A 19395-nucleotide genomic window follows, 5' to 3' on the forward strand; every position below is an offset into this window, starting at 1 on the left:
TAATATGGAATCACATCATGGATCTTTCAAAGCGTTGAAAATTTAAGCTATAATAAAGTGATACCTGAAATAATAGAAATGATAATAGTTATTACAAACAGTTAGAGTAGATACAGAGTATAACTAAATATATTATTGGCCGATTTGTGAAAATGTTTATTACTGGAAACATTGGGAATCGATCTAATGAGACGAGAACAATTTTACAAAGTCATGCAATAATTGCATATAATTTTAAATTACAATGAAAAATTTTAGTGTCTTGTAAAACTTTCGGTAAATTTCAAGTAAACAAATAATTGGTGGTAATAGATATACTTAACAACGTAAAAGCTTAACGTGTAAAGAGATCAGATACACAAACGATATGATTTTCAAATAAATACATTTTAATTATCGTTTCTTATTTTACATTCGAACAATGGATAACATGGTTAACGTGAATTAACCAATAATAAGGAGAAACTCGTAAAAATAAACGAGATTTCTGTGTTCTCTTCTTTAAATATTATGTACTACTAAAATGAATAGGGCTTAGTGATATAAATTTCTCTGTCGTTTATTCTCTGTGCGCTTGTTTCATCAACTTCCTTGGCAAATGAAACTTTTTGTCAAAAGAACAGCGAACCGACGAATGAACCGATATATATATTTCCATTGTTGTAGCCAATAAGTATAACGTCAAAGTGTAATTACACTTTCACGGCCTGCTCCCACGCCAATCCATTTAACTGAAACATTAATAATTGGAATTTTATTAAATCCTTAATACTAAAATATATCGATAAAATTAGAAATTATGAAACTAACTGAAAATTCCTTTAAAAAATGCCTCTACTCGAGAATCCGTATCTTAAAGGAAAATGAAATTAGAAAAGAGAAAGAAAAATAACTTTTTACAGATTTCACGTGATTTTAGAACATTGTCCGTCTTCAATTTCTTTGTAGACGGTTCTTTCATTTCGCAATAATCGCTAACTATTATAGCAAAAGTTGCTCGGCATCGGATCTTAAATCGATCACCCTTGTCCCTACCTGTCGCAACGATTTAATATTTCAATCTTCTTTGAAAATCATTTTAATTAAATTCTTTTATACAAGTCTACTAGTTCCATGTGCATTAGCTATTTTAATAACCATACGGAACTGTAATCTCTCATCCTTAATTTATGCTTGGTTCAACAGGATAAATCGGTAAATGCCAATTAGAACGATTGCCGCAATGTTCACGCGACCGACGTTGGTGACTTTAACTAACGGACGCTGAATGTCGAACACAGGACCGAATATAAACAGTGCTTATAATTATACTGTTAAGCCAGGCGAAATGATTGGTGACATGCTACAGTTATTTATCATGATATTGAGATTTCTTTTTAGCAGGACTCTCTAGTTTCCATTAAACAGAGATAAAACTTGGCTGAACTTCCGAAAAACTCCAATATCCGATTGTCTTGATCTTGACACATGTTATCAAGGACACTCCTCTGGGTTTAAACCGCAAATTACTGTTTATTCAAAAGTTATTCATGAACAAAGATTGGAAATTGTACTGTAATTATCATAAATTTAAACCTTTCGGTACGAGAAACAGAAATATTTCACTAGGCTTGTAGTACTTTTGATTGATTTTATCTCTTTGTACCTTATACTCGACTATTTATGTTTTTACAATTATGTTCATGGCCGGATAGTGGTCATCGGTATATATTTTATATCTATTAGCATGCTGTTGTTTTATTATATTGTATTGATGATAATTACATAAGTCTTGCCAAGGGGATATTCTCCAGCATAATTATTATTAATTCTATATAGATTAGTTAGCTATAAATCGTGCGGACTTCCTACGAATTTGAAACTGTAAAATATTATGTATTATATTATATATTCGGTGCCAATTAAATATTTATTGATAAATAACGTTGCTTTTAACTGTCTAACGTTCACGTGCGAGGATTGTGAAAATGTGCGAAAAAATTAATGTCTTTTTATTGAGTGTAAGATTAAAAGATACAGCATCAACGCTACAGTGGCCGAGAGAATTAGAACTTGTACCTAACTCGCGCGATTATTTATTTCTCTCTCCCAGTTTTCTATTTCATAATTAAAATGACTGAAAGTCAAAATATCTTTTAATAAGTGAAACAAACGTTATATCCATAGAAGTGTTCAGATTTTCGGGAAAATTGCGGCGCATATATCAATCTTTCTTTTATTTAATAACTTCTGAATAAACGATAATCAACGGCTTGAACCTATTGAATGTTACTTAAGAGGATGTTCTTGATCACATACGTCAAGGTCGAGAAAATCGGACGCGGAGGCTTCTTGATTACTCTATCATTTTGGGCAACTATTTGAAAGCGAAAGGAATATTAATTGTTAATATTGCAGAAATAGGGGAAAAAGAATCGGCCGATCGAATTGTCTAGATCGGAATTCGAACCCTCTTTGACCATTTAAGCTATCTAGGGGGCCAACCGACAACGCTTATTCTCCTACTAAAAATATAAACAGAACGTAGAGAGAACACGGATCCTACAATATTTTCCTATGTATTTTTATTTAGCAAGTTGTTGGGTTACATTTATGCGCATCGCCAACGAAAGATTCCATGCTATAGCGAATAAATTGTTAAAAAAAAAAAATAAAAAAAAAAGATACAGCTTTTCATTTGCTAGATAGTAGCATCAGGTTATTTGCGCGTGTGGCATTTACTATAATATAATAAACATATTATGTATGTTGAGTTCCGTCGTCTCTGGCGCAATGCGTGTCAATCGGGTGTAATAATGAAAACAAGCAAAGCTGATTGTTTCAAAATTAGCATGTAGTAAACGTGTACTTTCAGCTTAACGGTGAAGATTGCAATATCATCGGAATTTTAGAAATGATTAAGAGTATTTAAATGATTTAATTATAATAGAATAAGAAATAATGATATCCAGTTGAATCGTACTTTGTATCACGACTTGAAGACTCTAATTATATAATAAAATTAAAACGGATGAATCAAACATTTATGTCAGTCGGATTCTTCCTATCGTTGTTAATTGGTCCGTCCAAAATTGGACCCGTTCATCCGTTTCGAACAATTTAAACTCGTGCCTTTAAAAATAAACGATACACCTTTGAGACACGAACGAATGACAAGTGTTGCGAAATATTTTCACGGCTTCCAAGACTCCACGTAAAATGAACGCGCGAAACTGTCGATCGGTTACGCAAACTGCCTAACAAAATATGTTCAACGAAAGACGGAATAAAATTGCGAAAGCCAATTTTGCAAAGGCTCCGAAGAGGACAAAGCAAAACCTAGAAAAAAAAGAATAATAGAACAACGTTATCGTCACAGCGGTTATATTGTTGTAGAAAATTTGAAAGACTTTCGAAATCAATGTAAAAGTGTATTTGCTAAAAATTGATCTACCGCTTTGCGACGGTACGACGCGTTTCAAACTTGAATACACAAACATATTCAGAAACTGAATTGCCTACACCTTTTGCTGTTCGGAAAGGCAGCGTCTGGCTACGATCGAATCGTTCGCAATTGGCGGGAGCAATTGCAAGATATTGCGCGGGATCAATTAATCGCCCACTCGCGCTAGTACCGCGTCATGCCATTTTATTCTGACACGACATATCTGTGGTACAAAACAACTCGTCGAAATCGATCGGATACACGTAAAACCTATTAGGAACAAACTCGAAAGGAAAACTCTGCGCGAGACACAATCACTGTCGACACAGACGGACCGACGACATAGACGAATAGCCTGCACGCAGTGAAAAAGGTGAAAGCGTGCCAAAATTGAGGAATGCAAGCCAATCAGTGTAGAACAGAAGGCATAACGCGTAGCTCCACCGAACGCTGTATCGCCAACAACAAAAAAAGAAGTGACAAAGACTCGCGACAACCAATACAATAGATTCGCATGTAACGAGTCTGTAACAACGCGAATACTTCTAACGCGTTAAAGATATCGCAATTATTTTTTTTTTATATAACGCGATATTTCCTAACAATGTGGCAAACTGATGTACAGCACAGTTTTCTATAACGCAAATCGTAATATTAACCACATTATGCGGGAGTATATTCTATACAGAGTGTTATGCAACAGGAAGCGCTCGAGCGTGAATTATACGACAGATGAATTCGCGAGAAGGCGGTTCTTACGACGAATTGACGAACAATGACGATCGAAATGCTAAGACAACCAAATTCCCAGTACGACAGAAACAAACTTTCAACAAGTTTGTAGAATTTAGTAATAAATAAATTAGATATCATTTTAACAGATATAACATATCTCTGTACAATTCTGTATTTCTTTCATCGTGAACTTTAACACGAATTACAAATGGACACTGCCTTCCTACGCGATATCGAGAGTTATCCAACTATTATTCAATATACCAATCGATAGAACAACATTACAAAATCTTGACAACCTTGCGCTGATCGAGCCGCGCTTCGATTATCTTGAGGATATCGCGGTATGTTAATTAATTCGAACCAGACCGGTATTGAACGTGCTTAGACATATAACCAAGGTTGCCACCTTCCCGGTTTTTGCTGGGAAACCTCCAAGTTTCAACGCAATTTCTCGGACTCCGGCTTCATTGAAAAAATTCCCGGATTGTAGACGAAGAAAAAAAGAAAAAACACCTGAGATATCTCCTCCTATCGCGGATATACCTTAAATATTCAAACGTCATTATTATTATATGTTCAATCTTGTCATAGCAATGCTGAAGAGCATATTAAAGAGAAAAGAAAAAAAGCGATAAATTAAAAAGATCTTTGTTATATGTTGCAATGTTAAAATTTTTAATTTCAGATATACTACTAACTTGTAGGAATAATACGTAAGTGGAAACCTCACCATTTAAACTTATCAAAATAGACTGTTACGGGTAAGTTAAGTACATGTGTTAAGTACGTTTGAATTTTTTTTCTAAATATGTGTTTCACGTTAAACTATCTAGCGTTGTATAAAAATGTATAAATATAAACTATTAAGCATTGTAAAACATTGATGCAATTTATACGATTGTAAATTTTGTATATATCGAAGTTGTGCAAATATCAAAACCAATTTATCTACTTATTTATCATGTTTTAAAACGAAGATGAAATCACCTTTAGAAGAGAAGCGAAAGTATTTAACAAGTTTTAACATAGAATGGTACGGCAAAAACGAACGTAAGAAGCGGTTATTAAAAGTTGATACACATACTGCAAAATGTAAGCAGCTATTAACACAGGAGGCATAAAGGAGGATAAGAGATATTCGATATCTGTCAATTGATGCATCCACGGAATAATATATAGATATAATATAGCATAGGAAAAAGAAATATGATCTCATTAAAATAAAAAAAATAACTTGAACTTAAAATCTCCCCACCTCTCTAGTTATGGAAATACCATTAAGACGTACACATAATGAGCCCCTTTGTATCAAATAACTTTTATGAAAACACCCCGAATATATTTACCGGATAACAAGACTATATCATAACATTTTAACTTCTATGAAAATGCAAAAGAAGCTTCAGAAGCTACTGTCACCACTATGTATTGAACTGCGGTTTGAAAAGCGGTAATTAATAATTACGGAAAACATGTTTCCGCCTATCAAAAACTAAAGCAAACTTAAACAATAATTTATTAAAAGGTAATTGTAGTTGTTGTCACATTTTATAGTGAACATTAAACGTTAAAAATTTATTAAATAAAATATCCGTCGAATTCAGTCTAGAGATAAGAAAAAAGTAAAAGCGTTGGAAAATAATGTTTCAAAATATTCTAGAATTAAAAGCCTCTCGTTTTTCCAAGCTCTTGTACAATCACTACATTATTTGCTGATAATAAAAACCTAGTTTCCTCGAGGAGAAGATAGTTTCGTTATTAACAATACCCGAATTAGATTTATACTTCTTTGCATCATCGAAAATAAATAATTATTTCTAACAGTAGCAATACCAGTTTACCAAAAAATAGTATAAATATTATACAACAATTTAAATGAAAGGATTTAAGAATTTTTTACACAGAGACTGTAATGATAACATATTATTCGATGTGATGCAATTGGTAACAAAATAATAAAATTAGTAGTGCAGAGAAATAGAGCAGAAAATAAATGGATACATATTTTTAATAATACTGATATATTTCAAAAGTGGGCAAAAATTATGAAATGTACGTTAGCTCTTCCAATTAATAATAGCTGTATATATCGAAGGAGTTCTTTCAATGATGAAAAATCTTTGAAACAATGAAAGGAATAAATATACGAGTAAACTTAGTAGAAGCTGAAATTTATACAAAAGTAAGTTATAGTATGAAGTATTAAGTATTCCACAAGGTGTAAGAGTAAGAAGTATCGTTTCAAAAATAATAATGATAATAGCTTAAAAGATATTATGGAGTCAAGGATTTTACTCCTTTTCGAGCAATAAACTTCTCGTAGCTTCATAATTGTATTCTTATGTACAATAAAAGTTATTAATTTGAAAAGCTGATATTTTGAAATTCTTAATTATTTGCGTGTTATAGGCAAAAAGAAAGGGAATTAGGGGTTTTAGGGGATCATATGTTTGGCAGCTGCATCAATTGTGGGAAAGTGGAATTTAGTTACCTAACATAATAATGTCTAAAAAAAATTTAGTCTATATTTAGAATTGCATAATAGTAAACAGTTGTTTCGTTTCCTTCTTCCAGTCAATGAACACTTTCATTTCATATTTACCAGAAAATTTAATCCATCCTATCAACGGGTAGATATCAAAGGCTATTTTCAACTTTTAATTATTCCATAATTATTCTCTGAGGTACTTTGCCAAAAAACTATGCTCGGTTATAACTTTTCAACTATACGTTATGCAAACAAATGTTTGAAACAAATGTTGTCACATTTAATAAATGATAATGGTAGTACAAAATAAGGAACAAGACCAAGAAAATGTAAAATGTAAAACATGAAATGTAGACAGCCGTTGGGATGTAACGGAATATCATTTAAAACGAAACAATATGTTAACAATAGGGGGGGGGGGGGGTGATTTGCACGGCCCCTGGCGATGTCAAAGAAAATTGGGGCTCCCCCACACCGTTGGACTGGTAAATTGGAATTCGGCAAAGGGCTCTGCCAAAAGAAAAATGAAATAAGGATTCGAAGTCGAGGCTAATCAAAGACTATCGATTTCCTGCACCCAAAACCTTGATCCAATTCCTAAACGGGTGGAGTATGCTAAAACCACCCCGAGAACAATCAAGCGAAGACTGTCCGACGAAGAGATCTACAATTGATCTGAATAAGCTTAGCGATAGTATGATTGGCGAACTTTAATAAAAACCACAACCTTTTACAGAATCTTTGCGTTCGAACTAGTTTAACACGTTCACGCCGGGGCGAAAATCTACGTTTCTCCGCGTGAGGCGGGACTGTCTTATCGCGTTACGCTTCGTGGGGCGGGGGGCAATATCGTTGCGAGTTTGAACACGCTTATTGCGAAATCATAACAGTTCGAGACTTCTAACGCTTTACATGCGAAATTGGAACAGTTCTGACATAGTGTTTTTTTGAGTGCACATTTCTTGCATCAAGCACTTATCTTTTTAGCGACTAATTTTCTGAAAACGCGTGACCCACAAGTGGGTCACGCCGCCCCACGGAAAAGTCAAGTGTGACCCACCGGTGGGTCACCCCGGCGTGAACGTGTTAATTGTGATTATTTAGCAATCTTAAGATATCTGTTTTCACGTTCTTTCTCTTTTGTGTTTCCCATTTCTCTTTGTCAAGAAGTCATCATAATCAGGAACCTTCAACCTTCGTACTCGTCCATTTTTCTCTTGGCCATCGATTCCTATCGACGACATTGACGACGAACAATGCTTAATTTAGAGATCGCGAATTTCTGTTAACTGCGATGCATCGTTATATGTATGCAAGAGGTCAGTGACGAAAGAAAAAAATATGAAGGCATAAAAATTCCTAAAGTGCCCGACACGATCGTACTACATGTATGCATATCAGTCTTTCTTTGAAACGTGCATTATTAAGTTGTTAAGTACTACCCTAGCGATAACATAGAATTATATCGCTTTTGTAAAATGCACGGGATGTTTGGACCTCAAGCACTCTATAGAGGGAATTATCTAGATACAACTGTGATTATATTACTGTAATAAAGCAAAAGGTAAAGCTAAAAGGAGATGTACAGTTTTGCCACTCGAGCCTTTGAGTGATAATGATGAGTGAAAACAAAGTTTTGTTTGAACAAATAAATTTTGTATTTAATTTATGTTGCATAATATAATGTATAATGTATTACACAGGGTGGGGCAGTAACTATTAGCACCTCAAATATCTTTGAAACTATAAGTTTCACAGAAATTTTTGCTAATACAAAATTGCACAGTACAAAGGAGCCCATCTGTTGGCGAAAATAGTTTTTTTGTAAGTGGAAGTATGTCGGACATTTGAAGGTCACCTTCATTTTTTTAAATGGATTATGTTTTTTCTTCCGTAATACGATAGAGCATCTTAGAACGAATTCAACGGCCTGTAAGATGAAGCGATTGAAGGTCATAGAAAGTAGGAAAAGGCGATAATACTTACGGTTTGGTAGTAAATGACGCATACGTTTATAGTAGGTGTTCGAAATGATGACCATCGCTGTCAGAACTTATTGACGCACAGACTGTAATAATTCGCTGTTGCATGTCGTAAGGTGTAGTTGATACTTTTTTGTACAGTTTCTCTTTCAGTGTTCCCCAGAGAAAGAAATCTAGAGGTGTTATGTCTGGCGATCGAGCTGGCCACGATATTGGACCGCCGCGTCCAATCCAATGATTACGAAATTTTTTATCCACTTCCCTTCGTGCAATCAATGAATGATGTGCATTGTCGTATAAGTAAAGGTAATTCTCCAGCAAAAGGTTCAATGTAAAATTGGCATTAATCTCATGGACACGCCATAAATTCAGTCTTCCAAGATCCCACGTTTATTGTTACTCGGCGTCGGTCAGGACCGATTGACCGATTTATTGATACTAATCTTATTATGTTTAACTTATCCTACAAACTATTAAAATGCGCTACAAGCAGTATTTATTCACACTGAAGTAAACAATTCGATGACTTCAAGTTACAGATCGTTGAACTTATTTTAAGATGCTCTATCGTATTACGGAAGAAAAAACATAATCCATTGAAAAAAATGAAGGTGACCTTCAAATGTCCGATATACTTCCATTTACAAAAAACTATTTTCGCCAACGGATGGGCCCCTTTGTACTGTGCAATTTTGTATGAGCAAAAATTTCTGTGAAACCTATAGTTTCGAAGATATTTGAGGTGCTAATAGTTACTGTCCCACCTTGTATAATAATGCTGTTAACTGTAAGTTTGCAGCAAACTGTTTCAGTCTACGAAGCGCTAAGTAAACATATATCTGATTGTGTCGCGAGCACTTATCAAAAACTTTTCTTTTCTAATACATAAATGAAATATTACCTGGTACACCAAGGTGTTCTTCTATTAGTTGTATATACTTTTTTGCATTAGGGGGTAGCTTGTCCAAAGAACGTATGCCCTCTGTCGTTGACAGCCAACCATCAAGAGTTTCGTAAATTACTTCTACTTTTGCTAAATCAGAAGCGAGACTTGGAAAATAATCAATTTCTTTTCCATTCAATCGATAACCAACACCGATTTGAATTTTTGGAAGCGTATCTAGGATATCTAATTTCGTTAGACATATCGACGTATACCTGTTAAATGTAAATATAATATTTGTTGCAGATGACGTTTTTTTACTATAAATCATAGTAAATATCTATGTCTGATATTATATTCAAATATCTTCATTTCATTTAGATACATAAAGTATTTAGAAAAATGAAATGTAAACGTGTTACATATCCAATCTATTGTTATATTTGTATTATAGAAACATTCCTTACCCATTAACCATTGACGTGAATTTAAGAAGAGTTAAATCTAACCAACCGCAACGCCTTTTCCTATTTGTTGTAACTCCAAATTCATGGCCTCTTCTTTGTAAAAGATCGCCAACGGCATCCGAAAGTTCAGTAGGAAATGGACCATCGCCGACTCTTGTGGTATATGCCTTAACAACACCGACAACTTCTCCAATGTATGACGGTGGTAGCCCAAGACCGGTGCAAACACCACCTATACTACAATTAGAACTAGTAACATAGGGATATGTACCAAAGTCTATGTCTAGCATTGCAGCATTTGCACCCTCCACTAATATTTTTTTTCCTTCGCGTAACGATCGATTTAAATACTGAACTGTTTCTTTTACCAATGGTCTTATTCTTTCTGCATATCTGAAAGTAAAACACAGATGTTCTTACTGAACAAATTTGGCCTAAACCGGTACTCTTCAATTTAGATACATTAAAACATGTACTATAAAACGACACTGAATATTGTTAATGTTAATGTGAGTCAAGAAATAATTAAATTAAAATTTAAGACAAATACATGGTTTCTAAATAAAGTAAAAATAAATCTCTTCAAACAATGGTGCATAGAAATTGACGTGATGCAACATACAAGAACCAAGTTCAATTTCATTTACATACAGAATTCCTTTCTTTTTTAGCTAAAGAAATAGATATACGTACTCTTTGTACCGTTGAAGTTCTGCTTTCACGTCAACTTGAAGTGCTGGAAACATTTTTTGATAAGATGTCACCAGCATATCAAATTTTTGCGAGAATTTGTCAAAGTCTCCGAGAAGATCACCAATTCTGAGACCATTTCTTGCAGCTTTACTCGAGTACGTTGGTCCAATTCCTTTTTTAGTAGTACCAATGGATTGTGCGCCTTTTTCTAATTCTTGGAGACCGTCAACTTGTTGATGAAAATCAAATACCATATGTGCGCGGTCAGATATCACTAATCGTTCCTGCCAATTCTCTAAACCCTTTGCTTCATTGCTTTCCAGTTCTTCGAAGAGCCCTGGTAGATGTATCACTACCCCATTTCCTGAAACAATTTATTACAAAAGTCACACATTAGAAACTGTTAATATCATTACAATAAAATACGATATTGCATCTTTCTAAAATTGAAGTTTCTATCATATCTTTTTATGAAGTAATTTATTTATAACGTATTTATACTATACTACTATTATAAATGTGCTACCATTTAATTATCTTATGGTGCTACTTTCCAAGAAAACTATTTCTGACTCAATTTTCAACATCCCTAAATTATATCGCGCCAAGTATTTACCATAACATTTTACTTATAATTGAAGAAGTTTCACTTCCGTTGGTAAGTTTGCAAAAGTAAACAAAGGTCATTTATGAGAGAAATATGAAGTGCTGAGTCGCGTATACTTTATTAATCCGTTCCAAACGTTAATTTTCGGGTTTAACCAATACGAGAAAAACTAAAGGTAATAATAATCACGGATCGAAATAATTGCCGTGGAGTTCATAACAAGAAAAAAAAAATAAGTAAAGAAAAGAGAACAAAAACAGTTGGCCCGCAATAATAATAATAATAATAATAATAATAATAATAATAATAATAATAATAATAATAATCTAAAAATGAAATGAAATAATAAGAGGCTGTATAGCGTAAGGATCGACCTTAATTAATGGTAGTAATAATAATAATTCAAGAAAAAAAAACCAAGACTTCGGAGTTACATTCCGAGAACACTGCTAACGATATGACATGAACACAAACATAAACGGGACGGGGGGAGGGGGGGTGGGCCTAACCGGCTATAACTCAAAGTAAACCGCTGAGAAATTGAAAAAAAAGAAAAAAAAGAAGTACAACCAACTACAATAGCAGCGTAGCTGCGTAGTAGTAAATATAAGAAACAAAAAATTACGTAAATGAGTAAACAAAAGAAAGATACGAGAGGTTAATCGCAACGGCGAATATGATTAGTAATAGGAGGGACTATACGCCTTGTTACTCTATAGCCTCGATACGGAAATTATTATGTAATACTCAATCGAAAGTAGAACAAAGGGAAAAAAACTAAAAAATATAATTGTACCGACATTACAAAACACGTTCTTACTCGCTAAATACAACTAATTCGACGCATCCCATCACTCACGCGCATCGCAAACAGAGGAAAAGCAGTTACGATTAATACAATTACAAATAATAACGTTCGATGAAAATCCTCTAAAATGTCGGCGCATGTGGCAGCCGGTGACAAATACGTAAAGTATTCTTGACAAAGTTACTACTAACGGTAAGGGTGAAAGGGGGACCAAAAATAATATGCTTTAGCGAATTAGGATTCACCGGTCAGAAGTTTCAAGCTCTCAATACAATTTTCGCAGAATTCCATGCTCTCTTTTTCGCACGTGGCTCGAAGTTGGTGGTCGTAATGGTAATGACCTCTGCCAGATCGTTTTCGTCCAGTTTCGGCAGGGTGTTGTTGGCGGGATCCTCGGGTTGCTCCTAATTGGTCGCAAAGGGGCTGTGCGTTTCTGTATCGAGTTCCTCCCGGGAGCGACTGATGGCAATAGTGCGGATTTTCCCGTTCGATTTGTTCGGTCGCTGTCGGTGTTAAAATTTTCACGGATTGTCAGCGAGAATCTGGGAGAGAATAGACCAGACATGGCCAATTGTTTTTGCCCCCGGGCCGGGGATTGGACAAAAAAATGTTTTCACGGGTCGAACTAAATATTAAAATAGAACATCAGAGCATATCGAGCACAGATGAGTATAAAAGTTTAAATTCTTTATAACGAAATCTTTTTTAAAAGCTATACATGTATCGAGAATTCATTCGATTAATTACTAGAAGTTAAATACTAATATTGAAAAATTGTTCGCGGGCCATATAAATTCATTACGCGGGCCGTATGTTGGTCTATCGTCTAGTTACTGGCGCGGCAGTCAGCTAGACGGTCTTATCGTCGGCGCCAGGGACTTCGACAGATTGGCGATCTCCCAGGCTCCTGATGATTTTGGGAATTGTTCCCATCGAACAGGACCTGCTTGTGCAATGCTTATTCCCTTGGAGACTTCCTATGGAGAGGATGAAATAGTCTTTAAGGTTGGAGTTACGCCTCAGTTGTTCATTATCGAGCCCCCTTTCGCTGAGTCAGCATATCTCTCTCCGGAGAGTACCTCTTCGAATGTTTTCGGTGTTTTCTCGAACCATTTTTACATTCACACTGGGACTAAAGGCGTTACTGTGGAACCGCTACTATAATTACTAGGATTGATCGTAGCTTTCTGATCTTATATTCTATTTCCCTCCGTGGATGAGTGGCAGCCTCCGAACCATGGTGGTGGAGGACTTGTAACGTCACCTCGTCATAACATCGAACAAGTAATATCTATGTAAATAAATGATCTTCAGTTGCTTATGTAGAGAAGCAGAAGAAGAATCAGTAAGCCCTAAACCGTTTAATGGTTAATAGTCATCTAGCAAGCGAAAAACTAATTGGCTGATTTTCTTTCTTCGCCCCATAACATGTATTTATGTACAAATACTCAAAAGATAAATATAGTTGATTTATGTTATTGCAGATATAAAATTAAATATTACAATATTCGCACTTAATATATTGAATTAAAAGTAATTACTAATTCGCTAAAATCAGTATATATTACGTAATTCATATGTACAAAAGCTGTATGCAGATATCAATAAAAAAACGCGTATACATCAATCTTTTGAAGAATCTAACTACCTCCAATTCTTTAAGTCACCAGTAAGCAGAAGCATTATATAAGCATAGATTTAACTTACTTATATAAGTATAGACCTCTTTTGATAAAATGAAATCAAGTTATCTTAAAAATATTTTTCTTAAAAAAAAATGTGTAATCCAGTTATTTTATTCTTAGGATTTGGGAAAACACCTCTAAAAGGGGACTGATTCATATATATTTTAGTGTATTTCCTAGAAGAAGCGAAGTTCATAAGAAATTATGCAAAGTTTTAAATAATACCTCAAATTGCACACTTCCAACACGTGAATAGATTTAATCTGGTATTGCACGAAATAGTATATAAAGGCATTAGATTTTGTGCAAGAATTCATTTATTTGAGCAATATCTATAGTAATTAAAATTATAAAATAAACATAAATTTATAAAAGAAACAACATGAAAATAAACAAACTCATTTAATCATCATATTTGCGAAAGGTACTTCTTTCATTAAAAATTTCGTTATCATTTTCACAAAAGATATTATTTATTTCCGACGTTATGGGGCAGTGTATCACAAGTAAGGTTCATTGAAGTACTGGAAGAAACACTCCCTCATGACTTTTTTCCTTTTTTTTCCAGTTGTTGGATGCCCTGCCCCGGCAAATTCATGAACCAGGACGCACGAGTCCACCAGTATTTTCTGTTTTCGGTTTGTCTATTCCGTAACTTTCATTTCGCTTTTCGTATTGTCTAACTTATTTTTCCATGATTCGTTCGACCTGGACCATCCTTCGGTTACGTTAACTAACTAAGCCTGGATGAACCTTCCACTCCTAATAGTTTTCGCTGATTTTTAGCTTTTTCCTCTATTTCCTTAGCATTGATAAGTAATTTGATCTGGAAGTTGTCTTACAAGAACCCAAGATGGTATATCTCATGGCGTGTCTCATCGAAAACGTTGAAAATTACTCCACTGGAAATAAGTAAATAACGAGATAACGGATGGAAATGAGTAAATAACGAGGATGGTCGGCATCAAACAATATCAAGTATTCTTATTAGTAATAAAGTAGAAATTATCCAAGCTTGTGGGTAAAATCCAGATTCCGTGAACTCCTTGCGTCTGTATCAATGGACACTAACGCAGGATACAAAGAGAGGTTCAATTCCATGCATCTCTTTTAAATTGCTTCTCGTTTTTGGATTCTTTTTACGAAAGTTCGAAAACTCGATCGCACAAGTTTCACTGACTCAAAAGCGCGGAGCCCGCCAACCATTCCGATCCGTCGTCATCACGACTTCGAATAGGGCCTTTCTCGATCATTTTATTATACGATGTACAAAGAATAAAAAGAGTAATTAAATAAGTTCGTTGTATCCCAAAGCTAATTAAAAAGGTGAAGAGAATTTTTCAAGCGACTGAAGAAATGCGTGCATGTTCAAGCTAGATTTCCCTTGGAAGTGTGTATAGCACCCATTGCACGACTCTGGAATTACAATTTAGTAATGTTCGTCGATTATTACTTTATCCAAGTCCTCTGATTAAGATAAGAATTTCGCCAAATAATTAGTACTATTTTCATAATAATCACAGAATCAAATGTTTCGTACTGTGCCATGTTACTACATTACATTACGCGTGCGGCAATGAGCAAACGATAAATAATCTCGTACCTTGAGTCGCCATGCTTTCGGCGAACGTGAGCTACGAAATTACTTGGCACACTGTAACACGCACTGTGCATTAGCCTGAGCATCGACCAAAATAGGTAGTACCCGGTCGTACCAACTATGCTTTTTCTTATCCCTACCCCAAGTAGAAAGAACAGCAGGCAAACTGCTAATTTTCAGTCAGACTACCATTGTATATTTGCACATGCTATTCTAAATAAACTACTAATTCCATTACAACGTCAAATGAGCATCGAATAAAGATGATACGACTTAAAAAAGTATTAAAGTAAAAATGTTACAGTAATAAAAAAAATTATACACTAGAGTAATTAGAAGAAGAAAGGTGAGACAACGATGGAAATTTTAGTATATGTAGAGGAAATGGAGATGTCAAAATGTGGTAAGAAGAAGAAGAAATACTTTTAACCGACAATAAAGTGTGACCATGAACAGTGGAGCACGACGTTGAATGAAGAACGGTGTATGTAATATATTCAAGTTTGATGTACCTTAATTCATATTTATAGACGATATTTTAGAGAAAAATATACGTTTAAACATTTTAAAAACTAATTAAGCAAAAATGCCACAAATGTAGGGCTTGAAGTGAGATTAAAATTTCTCAGACCTAGCAGATCGTAGACGAAACTTTCGTTTCTTTCTTTTTCCTCTCACTCTCTTTCTTCCTTCACGTTCATCAATCGCAAAAGAACGTGCACACCCACGCTTTAACGATCCCAAGTGCAAAGCCTTATTTACGCAAGAATATTTCCTCTTCTAAGTAACTGTACAGGGACCCATCATATTGCAAACACCTTCTTAACTCTTTCGCGATTGAGGACCAGCTATTGGTATAGTATTAACGATTGTGTGTCATGCCATTAGTGCAGATCGTACACGCTAAGAGTGTGTGAAATCTTAAAGGATTTTGTTGGAACGACAGATAACTTAAAAATGTTGCCGAGGTTGTGTTCTGTATTTTAGAATAAACTCAGTAATAAGTCTTTGCTTTGAGTTTTACTTTATTTATTGGAAGTTGTGTAACAATGATAAATATAATTTAGTAATATATGCCGTAGCTTATGTTTTCCTGCAAATATATACAGAGTACGGAAGTTTTTCTTCTCGTTCTCTGATATTTTGCCAGCATTTGTTGGATTAACTTTAGATAGGTCTTTGTCTCATGGGTATAGGTGCACATAATATACGTTTTCGTTGGTCGTGATATATTTGTTCAAAATATAGAGCGCAAAACTCAAAACTGTACTAATAACCTGTTTGTACAATCTAGACTGTATTTAAAATACAGGATTATCCGTTTATTTAAAAATTTTCATGTACGAGAAGGTTAAAAGGATGCTATATATTAAACAACTTATATTTTTAATCATAAAAATTTAGTTACTGAATCAGAAATACATAGAACGATACGTAGAACGACTCAACTGAAAAGTATATAATAATAATACTTTCACAACTCCTTAGTGAACATTGTTCTGACTTCGTGCCCTCAGTTTAGACCTTTAACGCAATCATCAACTAGTTTCTATAATTATCCTTCTAAAAAAAAATCAGTTGGTAACTATCTAAAATAGGGGATAATACAAATAATACATACAATATGATATATAATATAGTTGATCGCCATGACCTTGAAATATGTTGTTAGTATTCAGAATAACTTATACACGTTCTCATCAGATTATTTAAAGCGTTAAAAACAGTTTCAACCCACATGTTTTCTGCGATAATTGCGGTAACACCGATCGATTTAGTACTTGCCGAAAAAAAACGCTGTACCACCTAAACGGGAAGAAACGATCCGAAATAGGAAATCAACACCACGTGACACAGCAGGAAATCACCAGCAAACAAATAATCGGTACTACTAAGAAAGAAATATATGTAAGGAGAAACTATGATTAAGACGCTAGGCACCATAACCGTTACGAGTATTAGGGACATCAAAGCGAAAGGGACGCCTCATTTTGCGTTTTACCTTTGTCGCGTCTTGCCGCACGGAACTAACGTCTCGTGTTCACTCTCTGGGGGTGTGTATGGCTCAGATCTAACGCGATTGCTCGTGACGCTATCCGACAAACCTAATTTTGGACAGCTTGTTCTTGACTTGGCACTTCCCGATCGTATGGAAGTGTTCAAGGTCGCACACTAGCCACTGATTGTTTCGTTCGTTCGTTCGTTCCTTGGCTCTTACAATACGTACGTTTCTTGTCACTTCGGTAAATCTACAGTTCGATTTCGTTTTCGTGTTTCTCGGTCGTTTGTCACTCGATGACCAACTTTTTCGACTCGATATTTTTTCAGGAGCTCGTTTGCTGCGCTCCCTTCATTGTACCAAGGATGGACATTAGTGGTATTTGTCGAAACGAGGAACTTCAAGAGAAACCTGGCATGATACGTTCTGCAAATACATGGATCTTCCATGTCCCTCAGTGATATGATGCGGATTTTCCAAAAATCGATCTAAGAATCAACCTTTTAGTCACAAACGTGTAATATACGTGGTCTTCGAAAACCCCACGTTTTGTTGTCCCGTCAGCGGAAACAACCTTACATTAGAGTTTTCATTCATTGCCTTTCACCATGGAAATTTATTCTCACGGAATAAATGATACCTTTTTAGGCCGTTCGTTGTAGCCACAAGAACACCCCCGACTACATGGTCGAAGGGACGATAAAGTGTGGAAATAAAAATGGTCCGCTCCGATCGCTCGTTACACCCCGATATTCGATATTGCTTACATAAATGCAAAAAATTAGCAGATATGGCGAGCAAAATGATACGACTTACAACAAATAGACGCATAACGTACACAGATTTCAGCAACATCAAGCATAGATAAGAACAGACATGGTTAACACTCGTTTGCTATGTGACAAAAATGTTATCGGGACATAAAAACCTTGAATACGAACTAAACACGCTAACGTTATCAAAAGTAAACACCTGTAACAGCAGGGAAGTAACCACAGTCGATCGCATAACATTCGAACTGATCGAATAAATCGGAAAAACGATTCTATATTTTACCAGATTCGCAGAAGAATAAAATGTTCAAATAATGTACATAGCGACAGATTCATGAAACTTGGTGCGTTGATGAAAAGAACCTAGCATTAATGGAAAACCGGGGCTCCCAATTTTCCATACAGCAGCCCAAGGGATCCAGTTTCCAAAAAAGAAGATCTACTCTTCGGATGATCCTTCACCGATGACGGAGTGAGGGAATTTAAACATGACGTGAATACTGCTCGTTCATCAGAAGATGGCATTTAACCCATTTGTATCATAAACGCATATATGAGCGTATTTTGCCTGGCAACTATTACCAGAGTGCACATGCGTGCGCATTTCACTTAGCCACTTACCACCAAAGCGCATATTATACCTGTGCATATTTATCATTACCACGAAGATTTACCCGTCAATATTTTCCAACTCTTATCGAAACGACTTTGTCGAAGAAAGCTCGCGAACGTTTATCAGAAAAAAAAAGAAAAGATACATTTTATCAATGTGTTAATTGCCATGTGGCATTATGCATTGACTATTTCAAATCTTATGATGTTGTACAAAATAATTAGATTTCATTTCTTTTATTATTATTAATCTATAATAAAATAAAAATTCTTTATTTATGCAATAAGTATGTACCGTTCCCTCGTACCATCGTACATTTATGAATCATACAATATTATGCGCCATTCGTAATTTACAAAGATTCTATAATACTACTATGTCAACATGTTCCCTCCAGAACCGATAGCTAAAGAGCGAAACCTGATACCCGTTACCAAATTCATGTGCATCGTATTTTTTTTAACGTAAGCAGAAAAAAAGTTATTTGTCAGGATCACGAGGATGTTATTCTATATCTTTACGAAGGTTACTTTTTTTACTGCATCGCATTCTACTTACCATGTAGATAAAAAGTGCCAAAAGAACGACGAGTCACAACTTGATTGTATTCTTGGAAAATTATTTTAGAATTTGAT

The 19395-nt window shown here is 35.0% G+C and overlaps 1 protein-coding gene across 1 annotated transcript in view; it reads right to left on the minus strand.

Annotated features, from left to right (window-relative positions):
- Window positions 1-371: 371 nt before the first annotated feature.
- The window catches only part of Adss (adenylosuccinate synthetase), a 41364-nt gene continuing 22340 nt past the window's right edge, over window positions 372-19395 (minus strand). Inside the window, exons 3-6 of the mRNA XM_076902378.1 lie at window positions 10676-11039; window positions 9983-10375; window positions 9534-9790; window positions 372-731 (exon numbers count right to left, since the gene is read on the minus strand). Coding sequence (XP_076758493.1) covers window positions 682-731; window positions 9534-9790; window positions 9983-10375; window positions 10676-11039 — 1064 coding nt within the window. The 3' untranslated portion in view covers window positions 372-681. The remainder of the gene's footprint in view (window positions 732-9533; window positions 9791-9982; window positions 10376-10675; window positions 11040-19395) is intronic.

Source organism: Xylocopa sonorina, chromosome 10 (assembly GCF_050948175.1).
Source record: "Xylocopa sonorina isolate GNS202 chromosome 10, iyXylSono1_principal, whole genome shotgun sequence".
Taxonomy (NCBI): domain Eukaryota; kingdom Metazoa; phylum Arthropoda; class Insecta; order Hymenoptera; family Apidae; genus Xylocopa; species Xylocopa sonorina.